Here is a 20135-nt window from a genome sequence, read left to right on the forward strand (position 1 = left end):
ACATTGACTTCAATGTCAAAGTTCAGTGGCGCTCTCGTAAATATGATATCCTTCTACTACCAAGCCACGGTACCATCATTGACGGCTCGCACCAATAACAGGAGGAGGAAAGTTAATGTCACTTGTGTGGACTGAAGATTTATACAAAAAATTTATAAAAAAATACAAATACAAACAATCTTTCATTGTTTACAACGTGAAACCGTGTTTTTTTCAAAATCTAATATATCTGGAAACCGGTAACTGGCCTATGCCTAGTCTTAATAACCATGGCCCTCTATCCTAACCCTTCACATTACGTCAATAGAATCTATTTTGGAAAATGTTTTGACATTGTTTCGTTTACCATCGTTCTCTTGGCTAAGCTTTTTCCTGACACACATGCGTATACAAGTAGAACGCAGCTTTCTTGGACGGCACAGCAAAAAACAGACGCTGGATAGTTGGCAGTGGTGCATTCCCGCATGCCTGTGCTCCTGTCTGATAACCTGGAAGGAGCCGCAGGGCCCGTTGAAATTCCTTTCTTTGTTCAAAATGTACTGTATTTGTTTTCAGGCCATTGTGATTACAGCGCAAGGTTGTTCGCGTTGATGGCCGTCTTGGAAGCGGACCGGATGTCGCATATTTTCCGACAAGTGTCCTAATGGGGAAACATTTACTTGTAGGAATGAAGTCAGCCGGTCCAACACTGCTTTGTCATCTTGGTATCTGTCGATTAGACCTGTTAGAACAGAAATGTGAAGGCTGTGCAGCAGAAAAAAAAGAGACATTTTACACATTTCATGCACATGACAGGACTCCCGGGGCTCCGTGATACATTAGAGTACTTCCTCTGAAACACTCAAGCACTTCCTTATTTTAACCAGCTTCCCTAGAAACCTTGGGAAAAGGGAAGTGTGACTATTACGATATATGGTAAACTAGCCGTGTAAATACAACGTCTTCATCATATTGTTTGAATCTACATGCATCACAAAATACAAATTGCAAAGAGTTGCAAGATCACCGATCACAAAGATCACAAGACATGTTCAAAACGAGCGCAAAGCATTCACAAAACATTCCAAAATACAGTAAAACAGTAGCATAAGAAATTGTGAAACATTCACAATGGCACAAAACAACTACAAAACAAACAAAAGAATAATAAATCACTAGCCAAAAGATTGCAAAATAAAACATTTATGAAGCAATTGCGCAGCAATTTGCAACTCAAAACATTTTATGATACTGCACAACAACTGCATAACAATCAAAAAATGTTTCAAAAGACCTTAGCTAAAATTTCATAAAACAATAAGATTCACAAAATATTTACAAAAATATTAGTAAAGACAATTGCTAAATAACCGGCAAAAAATTGCAAGCAAACAATTGAGACATCCTCAGTTACAAAAACATTCCTTTTTAAATACTAGTCACAGTTTTTGCACAATAATCATACAATTGCAAACAAATCCTCAAAACAAACAAACTCACAAAATAATTTCAAAACATTCACCAAAGTACTGCAAAGCAATGGTATAACAATCACAAACCGAAATACGGAAAACAATCTTATAACCAAATAAAATGTCAAAGAAATCTGCAAAACAATCAGAACGTCAATCTCGACATAATCCTAAAGCATTCGCAAAACAGTCGCCAAAGTTCTGCAAAACATTAGCAAAAATATGGCTTCACAATCTGGCTGCTGTCGAATCAAGCTGACTTGTAGCCATCTGCTGGAGCTGCTGCAAATCTCTCATTAAGCTAAAGTGGAATGAGGTCGTATACGTACGGTACATTTATGGATCCACTGTACTTACACTTATATCTACTTACCCTACTTTTGCTCCTGCTGAGCCATTATCACATGATTAATATTGATCACAAGCCATTATCCTCATTATGTCAAAAGACGGTGGTGTATGCATGTGAATGAAACTTGTGTTTGTATGTCTTCCAACAGCACTTCCATGACGGCCGCAAAGCACAGCAGCACATCGAGAGCTCATGGAAACAGCTGGAGTCGGTGAGTGATGTCAACCGCTTCTGCAGTAGTTTGGGAGTCTGGGCTGTTGCCGTTTGCTTTGGGTTTGCTTTTAATAAACTCTGCAAGGGTGGCAAGCCAAAAGGGCAACATTGTGATGATGAGCATAGAACTGAAAGAAAAATGATTGGCAAAAACTAAGGTTGACTATAAAAATATATTTTGTAAAACTGGACAATAGCTCTTGAAAAAGTTTTTTTTTTTAATTTAAAATTGTTTAAATTTTTTTTAAATATCATTTTTCTATTAGTATTTTATAATTTAATTTAAAATGTCTTTTTTTACATGAATGTATTCTTAATGTTAAATTGTTATAATGCATACATAGAAATACATACTGTATATTTGACATTAGAGAACACAATTTAACTGAAATTATTAATACATGCTGTCTTCTTTAACTTTACATTCTTGTATATGATTAAAAATGTATTTAAACTGTAATAAATATTTTCTAATTTCAATTAAAATGTAACATTTTATTTTATTTTATAAATATTATATATATTTAGATAAAATATAAATATATAAATATTTATATTTTATATTTTATTCAATTATTTTATAATGAAGCTCAAATTCAAGCTTCGAAATTATCTTTAAATTTGATACATTTTATAATAGTCTTCCTAGTTTTTATCATTTCGTCGCTGTCCTGTGAAAAACACTTATGTCCAATTTTGGGGAAAAAAAAATAATTTTCACGTAAATGCGATTGTCTGTAACTCACAAACATCATTCATGTAAAAATAAGAAAATTGAAAAAAAATGGACATACCCGGAAATGTTTTGCACAGGACAGTGCCGATTTAAAAAAAATAAAAAATTAAAAAAGTTAAAAAGCGCACACACATTTTTCTTTTTTGACAAATATTGTCACAATTCAAAACTTCAATTCATTTGGAAATGTGCTCCACTTTACTATACTTATTTGACCATGTAGTCATTCCAGCGCTGTCACGGTTGAGTGTGACAAACTACATTAGAGCAGATGAGGCCGTGTCTCATCTATTTGTTTTAGTGACGAGTTTGCGCAGAACTCCAGGCCTTATCTGTGCCTCCACACCACCCCCTCCCCAGAATGAGCACGACTGCGTTCAATGATCTCTTTGTGAGGCTGATAGGCAGAGTTCACAGTGCACGCGGGCCCCCGACAAACTCCTGATTGTTGTTCGGGAGGAGGGGTGGGTCGACAGGGTTGGATGAATGCTTGTTTTTGCGCACACAAAACGCCACAATGGACGTATGTTTAATCCATAGCCTGCCAACTTTGTCATTGTTTCGTAACGTGACCCGCATTGCATATTAAACACATTACATGATGGCTTTGTGTACACATTATCACGCTAATTATAATGTTCGCCTAGGCGCTGTGTTGTATTAATCCTGCCTAGAAATTGAATTGTTAGTTTTCACAGAACCCCGGTTCGGCATCGGCAAATTGTTTTTTTTCGCAATATTAAAAGTGGGGCCCGAGCCATGCCGATTCTAGTATTTGGCAGAATGAAATTCAGATTACAGATTAATTGGACGATTGATTTGAAAATACATACTTTTATTTTCAAACTTTAATGCTTATGTATTACAGGCAGAACATTTGACTGTTTTACATTACTTTATCTTTAAGAATTTATTTGACTTTACAACATGTCATTATGATTTTCTTAGCTTTTTTTTGTTTGTTATCATTGTTTGTGGAAGTCTCGTATCTGTAAATGCGGCGATAAATAATCTGGATTTCCTCCTGTTTGCTTTTTTTGGTCAGTGTAAAAGGAAGTTTGAGCGGGATTGCAAAGAGGCCGACAAAGCACAGCAGTACTTTGACAAGATGGACGCTGACATCAACGTGACAAAGGCCGACGTGGAAAAGGTAAGCTAAAACGCCATCACCCCGCCATCCTCCTTTGACTCTCCACTTCCTGTTTTGACATCCAATCCAAAGAGTCCTCAAACTACCCTCTGTAGCAGGGGTGTCAGGCTCAAGAGTTGACACAGTTTGGGCCCGATTATTATGCAAATACAAGATAGGAAATAAAGAGCCTTTCTGCTCAATGGACACAAACAGCTTCGACACTCAGAGGCGGGAAAAAGAGCCCTGAGCAAGCGGGCCTGGCGGAACAAGAGCTATGTTGTCCCTTGTACACAGTGGAGGCATTTATGGAAGCGCACTGTACAAGCCTCGTGCATCACACATAATTAATTAGCGCACAAGGGAGCCACACCATGACCACTGTCACATAGCCAAAATAACATCATATAATTTGTCCTGCAAAGGCAATCGACCGTGTGTGAAGTCCAAAAAATGCATCAGTATGCTAGATCTTTTTTTTTTTTTTTTAATATGTAAGAACAATAGCACTCAACAGCAGTGGTCTCCAACCATTGGTCTTGGCCATTTGCTATCGGGCCGCATTGTTTTTTTATTTTTTTTTCTGAACATAGTTGCCCCAAATAAGGAATGCATGTTAGCACCTGGACGGGAATCCACATTACTGATCGAATGGTTGTAGCAGAAAATATAGGTCCGCATATACGCTATCATCCGGGCAGCGGAAACGTTCGTCAGCACCGTTATTTTCAGTTGGCGGTAGGATTTTGAGTTGGTCCTTATACATACTGTATATGTATGTGTATACATATGTATACTGTATATGTATGTGTGTATACATATATATATGTATATATATGTATATGTATATATATATATATATATATATATATATATATATATATATATATATGTATATGTATATATATATATATATATATGTGTATATATATGTATATGTATATATATATGTGTATATATATGTATATGTATATATATATATATGTGTATATATATGTATATGTATATATATGTATATATCTATACATATATGTATATACACATATATGTATGTGTATGAATATGTGAATATATATATATATATATATATATATATATATATATATATATATATATATAGGATCTACAGCAACATTTTGTTCAGCTGTAGCAGGCCTAACCATCCTTCTTTTGTGTTTATGTGTTTGTATATTACTTTCTTAATGCCTCGCCTTGAAGCGAAGTTCCCTCAAGGTAGGTGCGGTGGACATGAGGCGGTTCCCCGTGTGTGTCTGGACGTCCGTGGCTTGCCTCACTTTGTCGTTTTTTTATTTACTTTTTACGTGTTGCAAAAAATCTCGAAAAGGGTCGGTTTGAACCGCAATCTGTCATATATAACACGTTAGCTGTCAGGAAACAGAGACAGGATGTGATTTGGTCTCCATGGCGACACACGGTGTTGTGCAAGCACACTTTGCATAGCACGGCATGCTCACACATGCACTCACACTTTGACATCTGCCCTTTTTTTAATTTTTTTTTTTTTTATGATTCATCTAGCATATCACCTTCCTTTTGTGTAGGTTGTAACTTCCACACTTGGGTATTAGATCAGACGCGCTTCCTCAGCTGGAATATATGACGTCAGCAATTACTTATCCATGTGTGTGTGTGTCTGCAAGATTTCAAAATGTTCCCCATTAGGAATACAGTGCACCCAAAACACACTCTTTGGAGGCTGCGTTGTATCAAAAGGAGCAGTTGTTCTAAAGAAGGCTTTTTTTGTTGTTATTGTTGTTATCGTTTAGTCATGTCAAGTTTGTGTTGCGCAGGCCTCAGTTGTGATGGAAAGAGGAAACGGACATTCTTCGTTTAGCTGCACACATACGCATCACACACACAAAGGCAGTGCACATGTTGTCTTAATGAGATAATCTCGTCTCCATCTGCTGTGATCACTTAATAGGGCCGCTCCTGCTGCACTTGATCATCATGAATGTCAAATTAGCCAAATTAACTTCAAATCCTACCGTACAAAATAGCCCCCTCCTCCTTTTTGACTGTTGAGACAAGTTTCAATGTGTAAAGCAGGGCTTTTCCTGGCTCAGATTTTTTTTTCTTCTGTGAAGTATGATCTAGGGATGCATGATATTTGAAATACATGCGAGATGTGATATGGATGTTGACTATAGTGATATTCAAATAAAATAAAATTCCTTTAAAAATTGTTTGCATCTCTTTGCAATATGCATATTGCGAAGGCCATTATCACAAGATCTATATTTTTTCCATTCATTGTGCAGCCCTAATATGGACATGCATTTGAGTGTACTTTAATGCTTTCTTTCCAGAATATGTTCTATGCAGGCCCACTAGTCTAAACACGGCATTCCGATTAATATTGCGTTTATGAGGATAGGGAATATGAGAAATCCACCTGTTTTTAGCTAGCCCAGGGGGCGGCCATTTTGTCACTTCTGTCGACTGAAGATGACATCGAAGTTGCTCAGGGTTCAGATAATGACCAATCATGGCCCAGCTTCAGAAAACAGGTGGCTAAAAGTGGGGGTGCATTTTTCTGTTCAACTCATCTTCATTCATCCAACTAGTGGGCCTACATCCAAAATTCAGGAAAAAATGGGGATAAACCTTTATTAGAATTTTTGAAAAAAAAAAACAAAAACAGAGCCTCCCCCACAGTACTATTGGATTGGATTCCACTGTATTTTACTAAAATACGATCCAGGAACCATCTTCAGTATGAATTTAAAGTGAAAAGACGGGAACACTTAACGAGTGAGTACTATGAAAAAATCGACTAAACCCTGCAACACATTTTTGGTTCGCAACAAAAGCTCAGTGCTAGTCTTGACTTTTGTTAATTTTCTATTATACAGTAATATTCAGAAAATCTTACATTTTATCTGAAAAAAACCTTACTTAAAGCGTGCATGTGCTTGTATGTACGCACAAAAAAAACCCCTATCATTAAATGTTTCCGTGCTCCAGCTGTGTTTGTGTTTTTATGTGTGTGTTAATAAACCACTTGCCCCATTGTTGTAACAACGCATTTCTTTTCTTTTTTATCTTTTGTTTTTGGTCAGGCGCGGCAGCAGGCTCAGACCAGGCACCAGATGGCGGCCGACAGCAAGAGCGATTACTCGTCCTACCTGCAAAAGTTCAACCAGGAGCAGAATGAACACTATTACACCGTCATACCCAACATCTTCCAGGTACGGAATGTTTCTGTCATTACACATCATTTCGTAAGGCATTTTTATTAAAACCTATTTACTGAATAATGACGTCCTTTAAGTTCTGCCGTAAACATCAGCCTTACATGTTATGTGCATTTTTAGAATGTGTGTAGAATTTTAAATCGTTTTTCCACAGGTGTTAATTAACTAACTGGACATTTACATTTACAATATATAATTTTTTGGACATAAATAATGCACCCCGCTGTAAACACCATATTTACACATGCCATGGTCATTTTTTTAATAATTTCATGTTAATTAAAATATAATATATAAAATTGCAATAGCTATGTATTTTTTAACAGGTCAGTTATGCATCCACTTTTAGCCACTTGTTGTCACTTCTGTCGACTGATGATGACATCGAAGTTGCTCAGTGCTCAGATAACGACCAATCGCGGCTCATCTGTTTTCTGAAGCTGCTATCTTAAAAACGGGTGGATTTCTCATATTCCACAAACGCAATGTTAATCGGAATGCAGTGTTTGGACTAGTGGGCCTGCATAGAACATATTCTGGAAAAAAAACATGTTTGGGTTGACTTCCCTTTAAACTGCAGTGTTAACATCAGCTTTCCAGCTGCCATGTCTACACATGCAATATTTGGCATTCATATATAATTGAGTTATATAATATATAAATCTGATTATACTGCAGCTACTTTTTACCTCCATGTCAAAACAGTTTTAGCTGCAGTCATCTCTTTCAACAGGCTTGTAAACATTACAGATGCGATGTCTCTTTTGTTAGTCAGCGTGTGGCATACATAAATGGACAATGATAGATTATTTGCACTCAAAGTCAAGCCACCAAATCTTGTCATGATTTTTTTTCTTTTTTTTTTTTTTTTGCGGCAGAAACTCCAAGACATGGAGGAGGAGCGTATCGAGAGGATAGGAGCGTGCATGAAGACTTTCGCCGACGTGGACCGCCAGGTGATCCCCATCGTGGGAAAATGTCTGGACGGCATGACCAAGGCGGCGGAGGCCATCGAGCCCAAGACGGTGAGCCCACAGAAAAAAAAAAAAAAAAAAAGCTTGTCTAATCTGTCAGCAAGTCATATGCCGGTCGTGTGACAAAAAAGAATCCCGAGGGGGGATTTCATACTCGCACTCCGTGGGCGTTTCCGCCATCCCGCCATGGATGTGTGGCATGGCGCCGGCGTGCTGCGGTAAACAAGCAACATGTCACATTCTCTCAAAGCAAGTTGAATCGGAGAGCGTGGAGGTGAGCAAACCCTTGTGCTTTAAAGGCTGTAGATGATTTTCAAAATCAACAACTGAGCAGGCCCAGGCTTACTGTAAATATTACAGGAATATGGGAGTCGGGACTTGAAATTTGAAATCAGTCTCAGGCTGATTCGTGTTTCCTCTTTCCGTGGGGGCCCCCGACCCGTTGTTTTCGTCACACCTGAAACATTTAGCTGGTTCTACTACCCTATTCTCCTCTCGCTCTTATCACCCCGGCTGTAAACGCGCCAGACGGCAGGACGATGGCTGTGTGACAGCTTATCTGTAGACCGCCGATTATTCGGAGAATCACAGGAAGCAGACAGCGCCGTGTTACAGATACAGTTTGACAGATGACTCAAAGGAGAAATGGGAGTGTTTGTAATTTGTGGCTCTGCTGCAGTTTCTTTGTCCACCGTTAATTTTCTCATCAAACTTGTGTTTTTTTTTCCTTTTTTGGTGTCATTTTTTCATTCCAAGTAATATGTCATACTAAAGCCTCCAAACGAGCACTTAACTGAAATGTGATTATTTAGTGAATATGTCCTCACGAGTCAGGGCCACAAAATGACTCATTTCAATTTTGACTAGTAATGTCCATCAAGTTGGAACAAAACAGGCCAAGTATTATATCAGATTATAGCCCCTGAGGAGGGCTTTTCACACATGTGATTTGTTTATCGATATGTCATATGATAATGCGATAATGTCAAAATCGTTATATTATGCCAATAATTTCAAAGTTCATTGAAGTCTAAAGTAAACCTCCAACAAAACAGTCAAGTAATAAATGAAAAAAAAAAACTGCCGAGGTTTTTGAGGTTTTCCCTTGCCCTTTTAGGATATTTAGATCAGGGGATCTCGTTAATGTTTGTTAATTGTGCCCTTTTAGACATATTTGTAAGGTCTACAGTATATAAATAAATTTGACGTGACTTAACTGATGGGCACATGTCAAAAACATGAATATATTTTTGACATGTTCTCTTATGTTAACGTAATGGCTACCACTAGCTTTACAGTTGACAAATAACCAGGTCGAAAAATTAAGTTGCCTAAAAACATGGCAAGTAATACATTTTATTAAAGCTTCAGATTAGGCCTTTTGCCATTATGTTCCCATGGTGGGGAATTCAATGACCATAAAATGTAATTTTTATGCCACCAGTTTCCCAGTTGACAAGTAACCTGGTCAAAATGTAGTTGAAACAAAACATGGCAACTTATGTGCCATGTTAAAGCTGCTCATGATGATTTTCCAGATACATGGTTAGTTTGGATGTGTCATCAATATGATAACACAATGCCACTTTTTTTATGCCACTTTCTTCACAGTTGATTGCAAACAGATCAAAAATCAAGTTGCAACAAAACATTCACAAATTATATGTCATATTAAAGCTGCTGATGAGTACTTCCCAGATATAGGATTCGTTTGTCCATACGTTGACACATGATGACGTAATGAGCACAAAACCACCCCTACAGGATAACTGATTTTTTTCATTTTTAATCATAATTTGGAAATGACAAAATGGGGCAAATGTGCTTGAAGAAGACTATCACTGATTCAATGTGTGTGTGTGTGTTTGTATCCAGGACTCCAAGCAGGTTGTGGAGTCCTACAAGTCCGGCTTCGAGCCGCCGGGAGACGTGGAGTTCGAGGACTACGGGCAGGCCATAAAGAGGGCGGTGTCGGAAACCAGCCTGAGCAACTCGCGGGGAGAAGTCCGCGAGAGGCCCACCGGCAAAAGCAAAGGAAAACTCTGGCCCTTCATCAAGAACAAAAACAAGGTAACACGCACACCGCCGCACCGCAACCCCTCCCAGAAAACGTAGTGTGGGATCCCTGTTAGTATTTTGATGCTGGTTTATTTCCCCCCCCCCCCCCCCCCCACCTCCCTCACCGACGTGGAGCGTCCATCCCGTCTGTAACACACACTAATGCATTTCCCGCCTTTCCGGCTCCATATTAATTCACCCGCCACCTCACTCTGATTTCCACTGACTGGCTGTCCACTATGAGCAGTGATACCTGATTTCTGACTTGCGGGCTGGTGGTACACTCATTTTTTTTAGGCTTTCACATCACTTTTGGGTGCTTTATATTTAGGACGAATGTCCTGAATAAGTTGTGTGTGAGGTATTTAGACAAAACTGGAAGTAATTCCCTGCATATTTGGATTTCACGATTCCCAACTATTTTATTTTTCTTTGGAAGTTATCCCGAGCTACTTGCTGAAAAACTCACTTTTCCAGAAGATGCCACCGAAGCCATGTCTAACTACCAGGAAAGTAGTAGTCACACGGTGTCAAGGAAGTACTCTACCCACCAAAAGTTTTAGGAATTGGCTCGGTGAAATTTCAGGATGAAACTGAAACGCATTACGAACCTTTCAATGTTTCAGTACTTGTACATTTCTCAGTTCAATTAAAATTGGTATTTAAACACCTCTGTATCACATTCACATTTTGACATCATGACACCAAGAGGACGCCTAACAGTCTATCAACAAAACAGAATTTTCTCACAATCAAGTGGCAACTTTGAGTAGGCTAATTTGTTGACCAGTCGATGAATTGATTTTACCACTTCATGACGTTTGAAGCTTGAAGTCAACTAACCACAAAGCATCCCATCTTCCAATCATTGTTTTGACCCGCCTTACAGCACGAAATGGAACACAAAATGGAATTGGCCAGTTTGTTGAAAAGAAAACATGCGCAGGACTCCCACCAAATTCAACAATTATAATTAGCATAATGTTGATTTAAAATGTCTAATTATTTGGTTTTCTATGCCGGTCGGTTGAAAAAATGTCTTGATGTCAAACGAGTTTGTGGCACAAACAAATGTTGGGTACCGCTGTCCTGTGCTGAAAAAAAAAAGTCAACGACATCATTGATTAATCAACTTTGGGTCAACTTTCATCACATTAGAGTCGACTATGAAAAAAACTTAGTTGTTCAACCACTATCTTAGCATGTCAGAGTGTGTAATCCGCAGATTGTAACAGAAATACTGGTAGAGGCTCTCATCAGGAGTTTTGTCATTCATCTCTTTTCAGCGAACATCAAGCACTGAAATATTGAACATTTGGACATTGACAAACTTAGAGAAAGTTCACTTGTAAAGCTTCTAGTACATTTTAGGTTCATCTTGAAATTTTACCCGCAAAAAAATCCACTTACCTTTTCTGAGTAATGTACTTCCTTGACACTAAATTACTGCACTACTTTCCTATTTAGCGACAGAGAGATCTTTGTAAGTTTTGCCAGGTTTGTTAGTGGCTGCTTGTGCATGTACACGCTCACTTCTGATCCTTGGAGTCAAGTCATCCACGTATATTAATTTTTCAGGGGTGTTTTAGAATCATTGATTGTGGCATTTGTAAGGTTTATGCAAGTATAAAAATCTTGGTAAATAGCTGGGGAAGTAGCTCAAAAGCATCAGAGTGGCCATTTTTGACCCTGCGTCACTTGATAGTCTTTCGCTTTGGTTTCTGGGAATGATATCATCACAGCGCATGGCATCACTTTATCATCTTGTGCCCTTGGACATCTATTTAGCCAAGATTTTCTCCAAATGGACGCCTGCATGCGCTCGGGCTGCGCTGGCTTCTTGCTTTTACGCACCTCCGCTTTGTCTTCTGTTATGTTTTTCTTACCATGATTCCACCAATGACGTCGACGTTCCCATCATGTTGTGTTGGATTTATTTTTTTAACGTGTCGAGGAGGCTTAATGATTTTGTGTTCCCTCCTCCTTTTCCTTCCGTTGGGATTCTGGCCCCCCCTCTTCTTCTTCTTCTTTTTCTTCTATGGTTTTCCTTACCGGTAGTTTATGTCCCTGTTAACGTCCCCCCGCCAGCCCCCGCCCGCCCCACCTGCCTCATCCTCGCCCTCACCCTCTGCTGTTCCCAACGACTCCCAATCTCCCAAGCAGCACAAGGAGCCCCTCTCGCACCGCCTCAACGACTTCATGGCCTCCAAACCCAAAATGCACTGCCTACGGAGCCTGAGGCGAGGGGTAAGTGTGTGCGCGCATGTGTGCGCGCACGTGTGTGTGTGTGTGTGCGTGTGTGTGCGTGCGCCAAGCTTCGTTGCATGCTTCCTTCCGTGGGTCTCTGCACCTGAGCGCTTCGCCTTCCGCACCGTATGGGCCCACAAGGCCTCGTTACCCACAAATGAATATGTTGGAATTTATTTTTTTCACTCAAATGCAAGCGGTACATTTGTTATTTGTACATTTGTTATTTGTACAAATGTACTTTTTATAATACTACTTGATATTGTATTTTTTTTCCCCACATTTTTTTTACCTCCCACAAATTAGTGTTTTTTTAAATTTTTTATTTAAGTAATATTTCGGCAATTATAGTGGCCATGGCATGTATTTATTCAACTGCAGAAACCTTCCATTAATTTGTGAAAATGCAGTTTAATAATAATACTTTGGGGGTTCTTTTCCCATAAAAAACGAAAAGTTTTCTCACTTGATAATTGTATAATTGTAATTGGATATATGTTTTTTTTGTTTTCTGTTTAACTCTTAAACTAAGCCTTTTTTTCCAAAAGCAGTGCCTTGACTCATACAGTGCGGTGCAGGTCCTTGTTCTTTTTTTTTTTTTCTAACTTGCTTCCCGTTCCAATGAATCAGTGATGGCTGTCTGATTCACTGGCTGTGTCTTCATCTTGTGTCCTCATTCGTAACTCCTCATGACACACCAAACTCCCCTCACCCTTGTCCGAGCCATGCGCCTTGACAGGAGCATGGAGACATGTTGTAGTTTCTTGCTGGAGGCAGATTGTTCATTTCAAAGGGACTGCAGTAATCTGCAGCATATTCGCAGTTTGCCATTACAATTTCACCCATTCTTCGATTTTGTGCTCGTCCTAATGTGGCAGAAGATGACAGACGATGGCACCGTCCAAATAGGAAAGTAGTACAGCTGATCCAGTGAAGTATGTTGAATTGATTCCTCTTAATAAGAGACAAACTTTATTTGCGAGCTAAGTTTAGCCTGGGTTTTTACGAAGAGTCTTATTTACTCACTTGCAGTACTTTCTTTGTTTAATCAAGACATTTATTTTTAAGGGTCATTTTGAAATTTGAGTTCAAAATGAGTAAGTGTATTGGGATTTTAGTTTTTGACTCCTCCTATATTGCCAGCTGTTTTAGAGCATTTTGACTAGTCTTTCAAGAACCACAGAATTTTGGTTTTTCACCAAAAAGCAGAGAAAAAAGCGTTTTGCAAAAAGAAACATGCTAACCACAACAGTGACCCCAAAAATGGTGTCCTCATCTTACACGATTATTCTTAAAAGTAAATGGCAACAGATAATTTAATTGGGGAAAAAAAATCCTCAAAATTGCAAGTACGCTTGTGTGTATGTTGCTGATTTCTCAGCTCGTTAAAAAAACTTTTGCTACTTTTCTATTAGGCATTTTATTATGTTGTTTTGTCTCCGTAACACATGGATACGTTGATTTTTAAAAAAGAAATTACATACATACACTACCGTTCAAAGGTTTTGGTCAAAAATATCAGGAAATCAGAAATACAGTACACTCTAATGTGGTTAAAAAGAAAACAGAGCTTTCCCGTTTTCATTTCCTTATATGGGTAGCATAATTTCCCTTTCATTTTTTTCTAATGTTGTCAGAAAACGAGAAAAAAAAAAAATTAACAAACAAGAAAAGTCAAGTTCCTGCGATTCACCTGTTGTGGATTACCTCAACATGGATTGCTCAGACTGTGCACACACAAAGAAAAAACATAATCGACCCCCAAAAAAATGTGATTATTGATGTTGTGGCCTTAAGTAGACTTAGGACTTAGCCAATTAGGCTAACCATCTCTAATTGAACTTTTAAACGGTAGTGTATATTGCAAACAACTTTTTCACTTTGGTTGAATTGGGTTGACATGATGTTAACCCGCTAGCTGCTAGCGGTGAGCCGTTACCTTCCATCAGTAGCGATCTGGATGTGTTTCTGCATCACCTTTTAAGAGGTGTACCACCCAGTCCATAAGAAACTTCACACCACGTTGCTGTTTGCTGCCCAGCTGTCTTCGCACATTATAGCAAGAGCACAAAAATACATGGATAGGCATGAATAGTTGAGCTCTTCAGTGTATATCTGAGGTTAATAAGTGGACAGGCAAATTGTGAACAGCAAATAGTCTGGCAGTTCAGTTTAGCTCAAAATTCTATTTTTGCAGTCACGGTCGGAGTGACTTCCTCGAGGTTATCAGCAGCGGCAGCACAACCAGAGGGTCATCGTCTCAGAGGTCGAAACGCACCTTCCCATTCCGCCTCCGGTCGTTCCTGACCTCGAGGCTGGGTGTTAGCTAACGTTTTCCTTCCGTATGACGCAAATGTATTCAGGGCAAATTTCTTGTTTGGTCATGTTTGATGTTCAGAAACGTTCGAGTTTTCATCATGTTGCTCCCAAATTTGAACCATGTATGCTAACAGATAGATGAGCGACGCTAAATAGAGGAACATTTGAGGTTTCATGAATTGCTATCGCTACCGAAGGTGATACCATAAAACCTAAATGAAGTCAGCTTCACAAGATCAGCTCTTGAACAAACGCTGACCCTTTTATTGTGTTCCCAAACTTTATTGCAGTTGCTATTTCAAAGGGGGCAGCCGTTATTCAAAATACTATGAATCGGTGTGAACATGACATGTGAATGGCACAATGCAAAGTGTAGATAAATCATTGAGGTTTGGTCGAAAAGATTAGAGAAGAAAAAAGGGAAGTGAGTGTTTGGCTTTTTTATGTAGCAGGATGTGCGGGTTTGTGAAAAGCGCGAAGGGCTCTGAGGCTGTTCTTTGAAAGCACGATAACCGCCATTGAATCTGATGCGGCCTCCATGCAGATTTTGAGCATTTAGATGGAGACGATTGAAATGAAAGCCTCTCGTTTTCCCATGTGTCCTTTCATCAGATGGAATCAGCTTGTCGCACTTCATGCTTGATAGCAACTTATCTATGTTTCGTGTATATCTATGTTTGTCCGTTTTACAAACTGTAGGGTTGATAATTTAATTCCATCCCCACTGGCACATTTAATTCCATCCCCACTGGCACATGTGTACTATGTGTTATTTATTGGCGTGAGTATCAGATTTGGTATCCAGCTCAGTTACAAAGTAAATACTGGGCCAGTATTGCATGTGCTTTTTTAATAATAATAGTTGTTGCATCATCAAATTGCTAAATTGGAAAGAATGTTCATGTCCCGTAAGTTTCCATTTGGATTGTTAATTTGTTAAAAAATGGGAAGCAGTCAACTACCAAGTAAATACATTGAAACATCATAGATACCAAATCTTTTCAATAATTACAGAGTCTGTCATCAAATTTCCAAATTCAAATGAATTTTCATGACCTTAGTGTTTTTGTGATTTTCACTTTAGATTTTTAATTCATTAAAACACAGATTTGATCAAATACCAATACAGGGTCAGTATGACAAATATCGATACTAAGAGTTTTTAATTACATTGCGTCAGCACAGCTGCATCAGCCAGTTGGTAAATGTGAAAGAATTGTCATAACCATTAAGTTTCTTTGTGATTTTTTGTTTTGTTTGGCTAATTAATGAATTAAAACTAATGAATTAAAACGCAGGTATCAATACAAGTACCATTCGCCAGGGCTTTGGCACCCTCTTGTGGCTTGTATGGCGTTTCAGAAAGCGCAAAAAAAGAAAACAATTTTTTAAAGCAATCGCTGGCCGTAGCTTCCACAGAAACAGGGATGGTATTGGTATTGGATGGATGGATTTTCTCAGCCCCCCTATGTAGCCACCCTTTCGCCCCGGGAGAGAAAATAATCCTGGAGCTGTGCTTGCAAAAGAAATAGTCCAAAAAAGTCCAAATATGTGAATTTGCCAATAGCAAACCGGAAATACGTGGAGAGTCACTCTAGTTGATGAATGCGTAGTAGTGGTTACAGGAGGGAGAAAGTGAAGTTTAAAAATCCATATTGTGGATATATCAATTGATCATGACTAGTAATGAAGCAAATTGTGCCAGTGGAGGTGTTGTATACAGTATAAGGATTTTTTTTTTTTGGGAATGCCGTTTGAGCATTTATATGAGCGATATCCTTCGTATCCCAAATCCAAATTATGGTCCATGTGCTAGTACCCTCTTTTGTAGGACAATTCAGTGCACTGTAGAGCGACTTCCACTACTGTTTCTTTGGCCTAAAAATAGAAAATTGTTTTAAGCAGAAATTGAATCAAGTAGTCGACTGGTTGACTGCTCAATCACTAATCATTTGTTTTGGCATTGTTCTCACGTTTCGTCTTTCAATCGGTCATTTCACACTCTCGCTAAGTGTTGCGGCGGAAATTTCTATTTGAAAAGGTCCGTGGTGGACAAATGTTAGATATTAATGACATCATTGATTCGTTGACTTAGACTCAGCTTTCATCACATTATAGTCAATTACAGAAATATTTAGTTGGTCAAACCCCTGCTTACTGCTGAGGCAAAACTACAGTGGTAGTAGGCATTTTGGCGCCACTAGTGCATGACACATTTCTAATAGTTGGGCCTAGTCGTGTTAATAGTACAGCTCAGTGGATTATTTGTAAGGTCGATTAGTATACTAGTACGCCAAGGCCAACCATGTTACTTGTGAGGCAAGGCAAGTTTATTTATACAGCCCATTTCATGTGCAAGACAATTCAAAGTGTGTAGGCCACAGTCATTCTACTAGTGTGCTGAATTGTTTCATTAATTTGGTCCAAGAGTGAACTAGTACATGGCCTTAAGATAAGAATATTAAACATGCTCAAATGACTTTCCGTAAATTAAAGTCCGAGTGTGTCAATTGACATGTGTCTTCTCCGACAACTTTGATGACCACCGCAGCAGCAGCAACAATCTCCGCGCTCGCTTGTTTGTCACAAAGAGCTCATGAAGAGGACTCTGGGCCGGCCCACGTACGCTTTCGAAGCCCGACAGTACGTCGTAAGTTGGTGCGCCACCCTCATAAAGGAGCCACGCCGTCTTTGGGTCCAATGATCCGGGACGATAACCTCATCCCATGCATCACATGCGCCAGCTTTGACGTTCCTGCCCGTATGTGGCTCAGCTGTTTTCCCAGATCTGGTGTCAAGTTGCAAAGTGTCACGAGCGCCCCGGAGATGTGATGATGATCATGACGATGATGTAATCGCCAGAGGTGGGGGACTCGGGTCATATGAATAGACTCGAGTCGCAAAAATTCAGGCTAAAACTTCTGAAAGACTCCACTTTACTTAGATTTGAGCTACACGACGGGACAAGCTCTGTTTATGTGAAATTGTCTCATAAAAACCACAAGAATAATTCGATTATGGCTTTTCATTGCGTGGGGGAAGGAAATCATATAAATTGTTTTGTTTGTTTTATCTTTTTTAATATTTTCACCGTTGTACAGAAGATACAACATATCCAGTATGCACTCATAATCTGTAATGTAGGTCCTGGGCCAAAAAGTAGGTGACTTACTTCCCAAATATGCCAAGAGACCAAAAAGCTACAAGATATCAGAGTGCCTTGGGAAATTGTCCAGTTTCATTCTTATTAGTTGGAGAAAATGAAATATTTGGGTTTTAAGCCCATCTGATACAACAAATTTAAACATTGAGACTGAAAACAATCAATGGAGAGCTTCTAACTGTCATCGTTCCTCCCAGGATATCAGATATTTTTTTAATCTACCAGATTCAGATTTTGCCACTGAATAACTTTACCAATATATGAAAATTAAGATACTAACATTGGCTATAATTTCTTAATACAAGTAATTGCTTAACTCGACTTGCTTCATATTTAATGGGGACTTGACTAGACTTGCTTGATTTTTGCATAGTAATTTGAGATTAACTTCATAAAATCAACATTTAATTTGTGCATATATGTGATTTACTCCCACCTCTGGACTCATCAGCCAACCCAGTGTTGGTCACACTTTAGGGGCTCCGTGATTGACCCCTGCAGCCTCCCGCAATGTACATGTTATATATGTGTCTGTCTGACTGCTTAAAAGCACTGCTAACATTGGCCGGATGGTAGTACATCTGAAAGCGTCATTATGTAACATGAGATTGGAGATTCTGAAAATCTTTGAAAAGTTGACGCCACCCTAAAGAGGTTGGTAATTCGTCTTAGTCTTTTGATGTCATAAGATGGCACCAGAACAACTACTTTTGTCTAAATGAAGCTCCTCATTTAATTTCAACATGGTTCCTTGGCACCAAAATGCCAGAGATAGTGGTTGAGTGAAAATGTGTGTACAAAATATGTTTACGTTCTTTCAGTGTAGTTTTAAGTAAATGTTAAATCATTTACACATTTTTCATATGGTAAATGAAATAACCAATCATTTAATTAAATAGATGAAACAATTTATATGTAAAACGGATGCTTACTATTTACAATAAACAAATCAACAAAATATTAGATTACATAAATTAATGAAAAATAGTAATAATAAGAAAAAGAATACATTTAAGAACAGAGCCCCAGAGTCCTACTTTGCCCAGGCCTGCCTCAGTTGGTAACTGAGATGAGGTCTCGCATGACATAAATGTGAAAAACTACTACATTTGAGGGGTATATTTTCAGGAATACACCCAACGTCTCCACTTCTAAAGCATTTTGAGTACTTAGGACAGCAAGACTCTATAGTGCAGCAGTTTCATTGACAAAATGGTGAGTGTGTGAATGGATCAAAGAATGATCTCCGGAGTGTGCACCAGCCTGTGAGATTTGTAAATGGATTACCACCAACATGAAACACAACAACTTCTTCAGTCTCATCTCCTTGTTACTCGGGGACATAAAGTGTGTCTCGGTCCATTGTCTGCCTCCTTGTTTGGGATCTGCTCACGTGCTTGTAGTGCCCCCTGCTGTCCAGTGTGTGTCATGGTAGCAGGAAGTAAAGGGGCGGGGGCACATCTTCATGCACTCCTCCTCCTCCTCTTCCTCACCTGCCTTGCCCCGTAACTCCTCATCCTTTATCTTTTAACACAGCGGTTCTCAAGCTTCCTGGGTCCAGGGGAGACATTTTCATTTTTTTTAAAGTGCTAATTAATTAGTTGTATCATGTGTGGCCCTAAAATGCCATAGCATTGAAAACATTTCTGAAACTAGTTTCAGAAAAAAAAGCCAAAATTAATTTTGATCATCTTACAAAGAACAATTTTGTCAGGATAAAAAGTCATGATATTGCAAGAATAAAGTAAAAAGTGTTCCAAGATAAAGTCGTAATACAATGCTGGTAAAGTCAAATTTTAGAGAGTGAACACATGAATTTCAGAAAAAGAACTTTATTCCTGTATGTTAGGCCTTTTCTTTTGGACAAGACACCTTGATTTTTGAAAGTGGGGAAAAACAGACCTGGCTTGTTTTCTTTTTTTTTTTTCATTGTATTCCTGTAATAATACACTTTTTGTTTTAAAAAAAGATTTTTTAAGATTCAAGATGACTATCTATCTATCTATCTATCTATCTAGGTAGCTAGTTAGCTAGATAAAGTAGATACATAAGAGACAGATAGAAAGATAGACAGACAGATGGACATTGACAGATGGATTGATATGGGAAGTTTGTGAACAATATTTCATAAAAATAAGCCATTTGTGCACACATTATGTTTGTTTTATTGGTGTGCTGGTCACTATATGTTGGTAAACACTTCAACAACAACATTTTGCTGCAATTTGCGGACGCCCAAGCTCCACTGTGCAAACCCCGATGGACCCCAGTTTGA

At 38.7% G+C, this 20135-nt stretch overlaps 1 protein-coding gene across 25 annotated transcripts in view; it reads left to right on the forward strand.

The window, feature by feature from the left end:
* The window catches only part of fnbp1b (formin binding protein 1b), a 59080-nt gene that overhangs the window by 26177 nt on the left and 12768 nt on the right, over positions 1-20135 (forward strand). For 5 of the 25 annotated variants that reach the window (XM_086052874.1, XM_086052867.1, XM_086052871.1 and 2 more), the window contains exons 5-12: positions 1952-2014; positions 3798-3902; positions 5100-5114; positions 6965-7093; positions 7978-8124; positions 9949-10143; positions 12190-12378; positions 17249-17347. In XM_086052874.1, the coding sequence (XP_085909000.1) occupies positions 1952-2014; positions 3798-3902; positions 5100-5114; positions 6965-7093; positions 7978-8124; positions 9949-10143; positions 12190-12378; positions 17249-17347 (942 nt within the window). The remainder of the gene's footprint in view (positions 1-1951; positions 2015-3797; positions 3903-5099; positions 5115-6964; positions 7094-7977; positions 8125-9948; positions 10144-12189; positions 12379-17248; positions 17348-20135) is intronic. The other 20 variants (XM_086052872.1, XM_086052878.1, XM_086052877.1 and 17 more) reach the window with 9 other exon arrangements.

Source organism: Filicampus tigris, chromosome 15 (assembly GCF_054856515.1).
Source record: "Filicampus tigris isolate MCC_2025a chromosome 15, RoL_Ftig_1.0, whole genome shotgun sequence".
NCBI lineage: Eukaryota > Metazoa > Chordata > Actinopteri > Syngnathiformes > Syngnathidae > Filicampus > Filicampus tigris.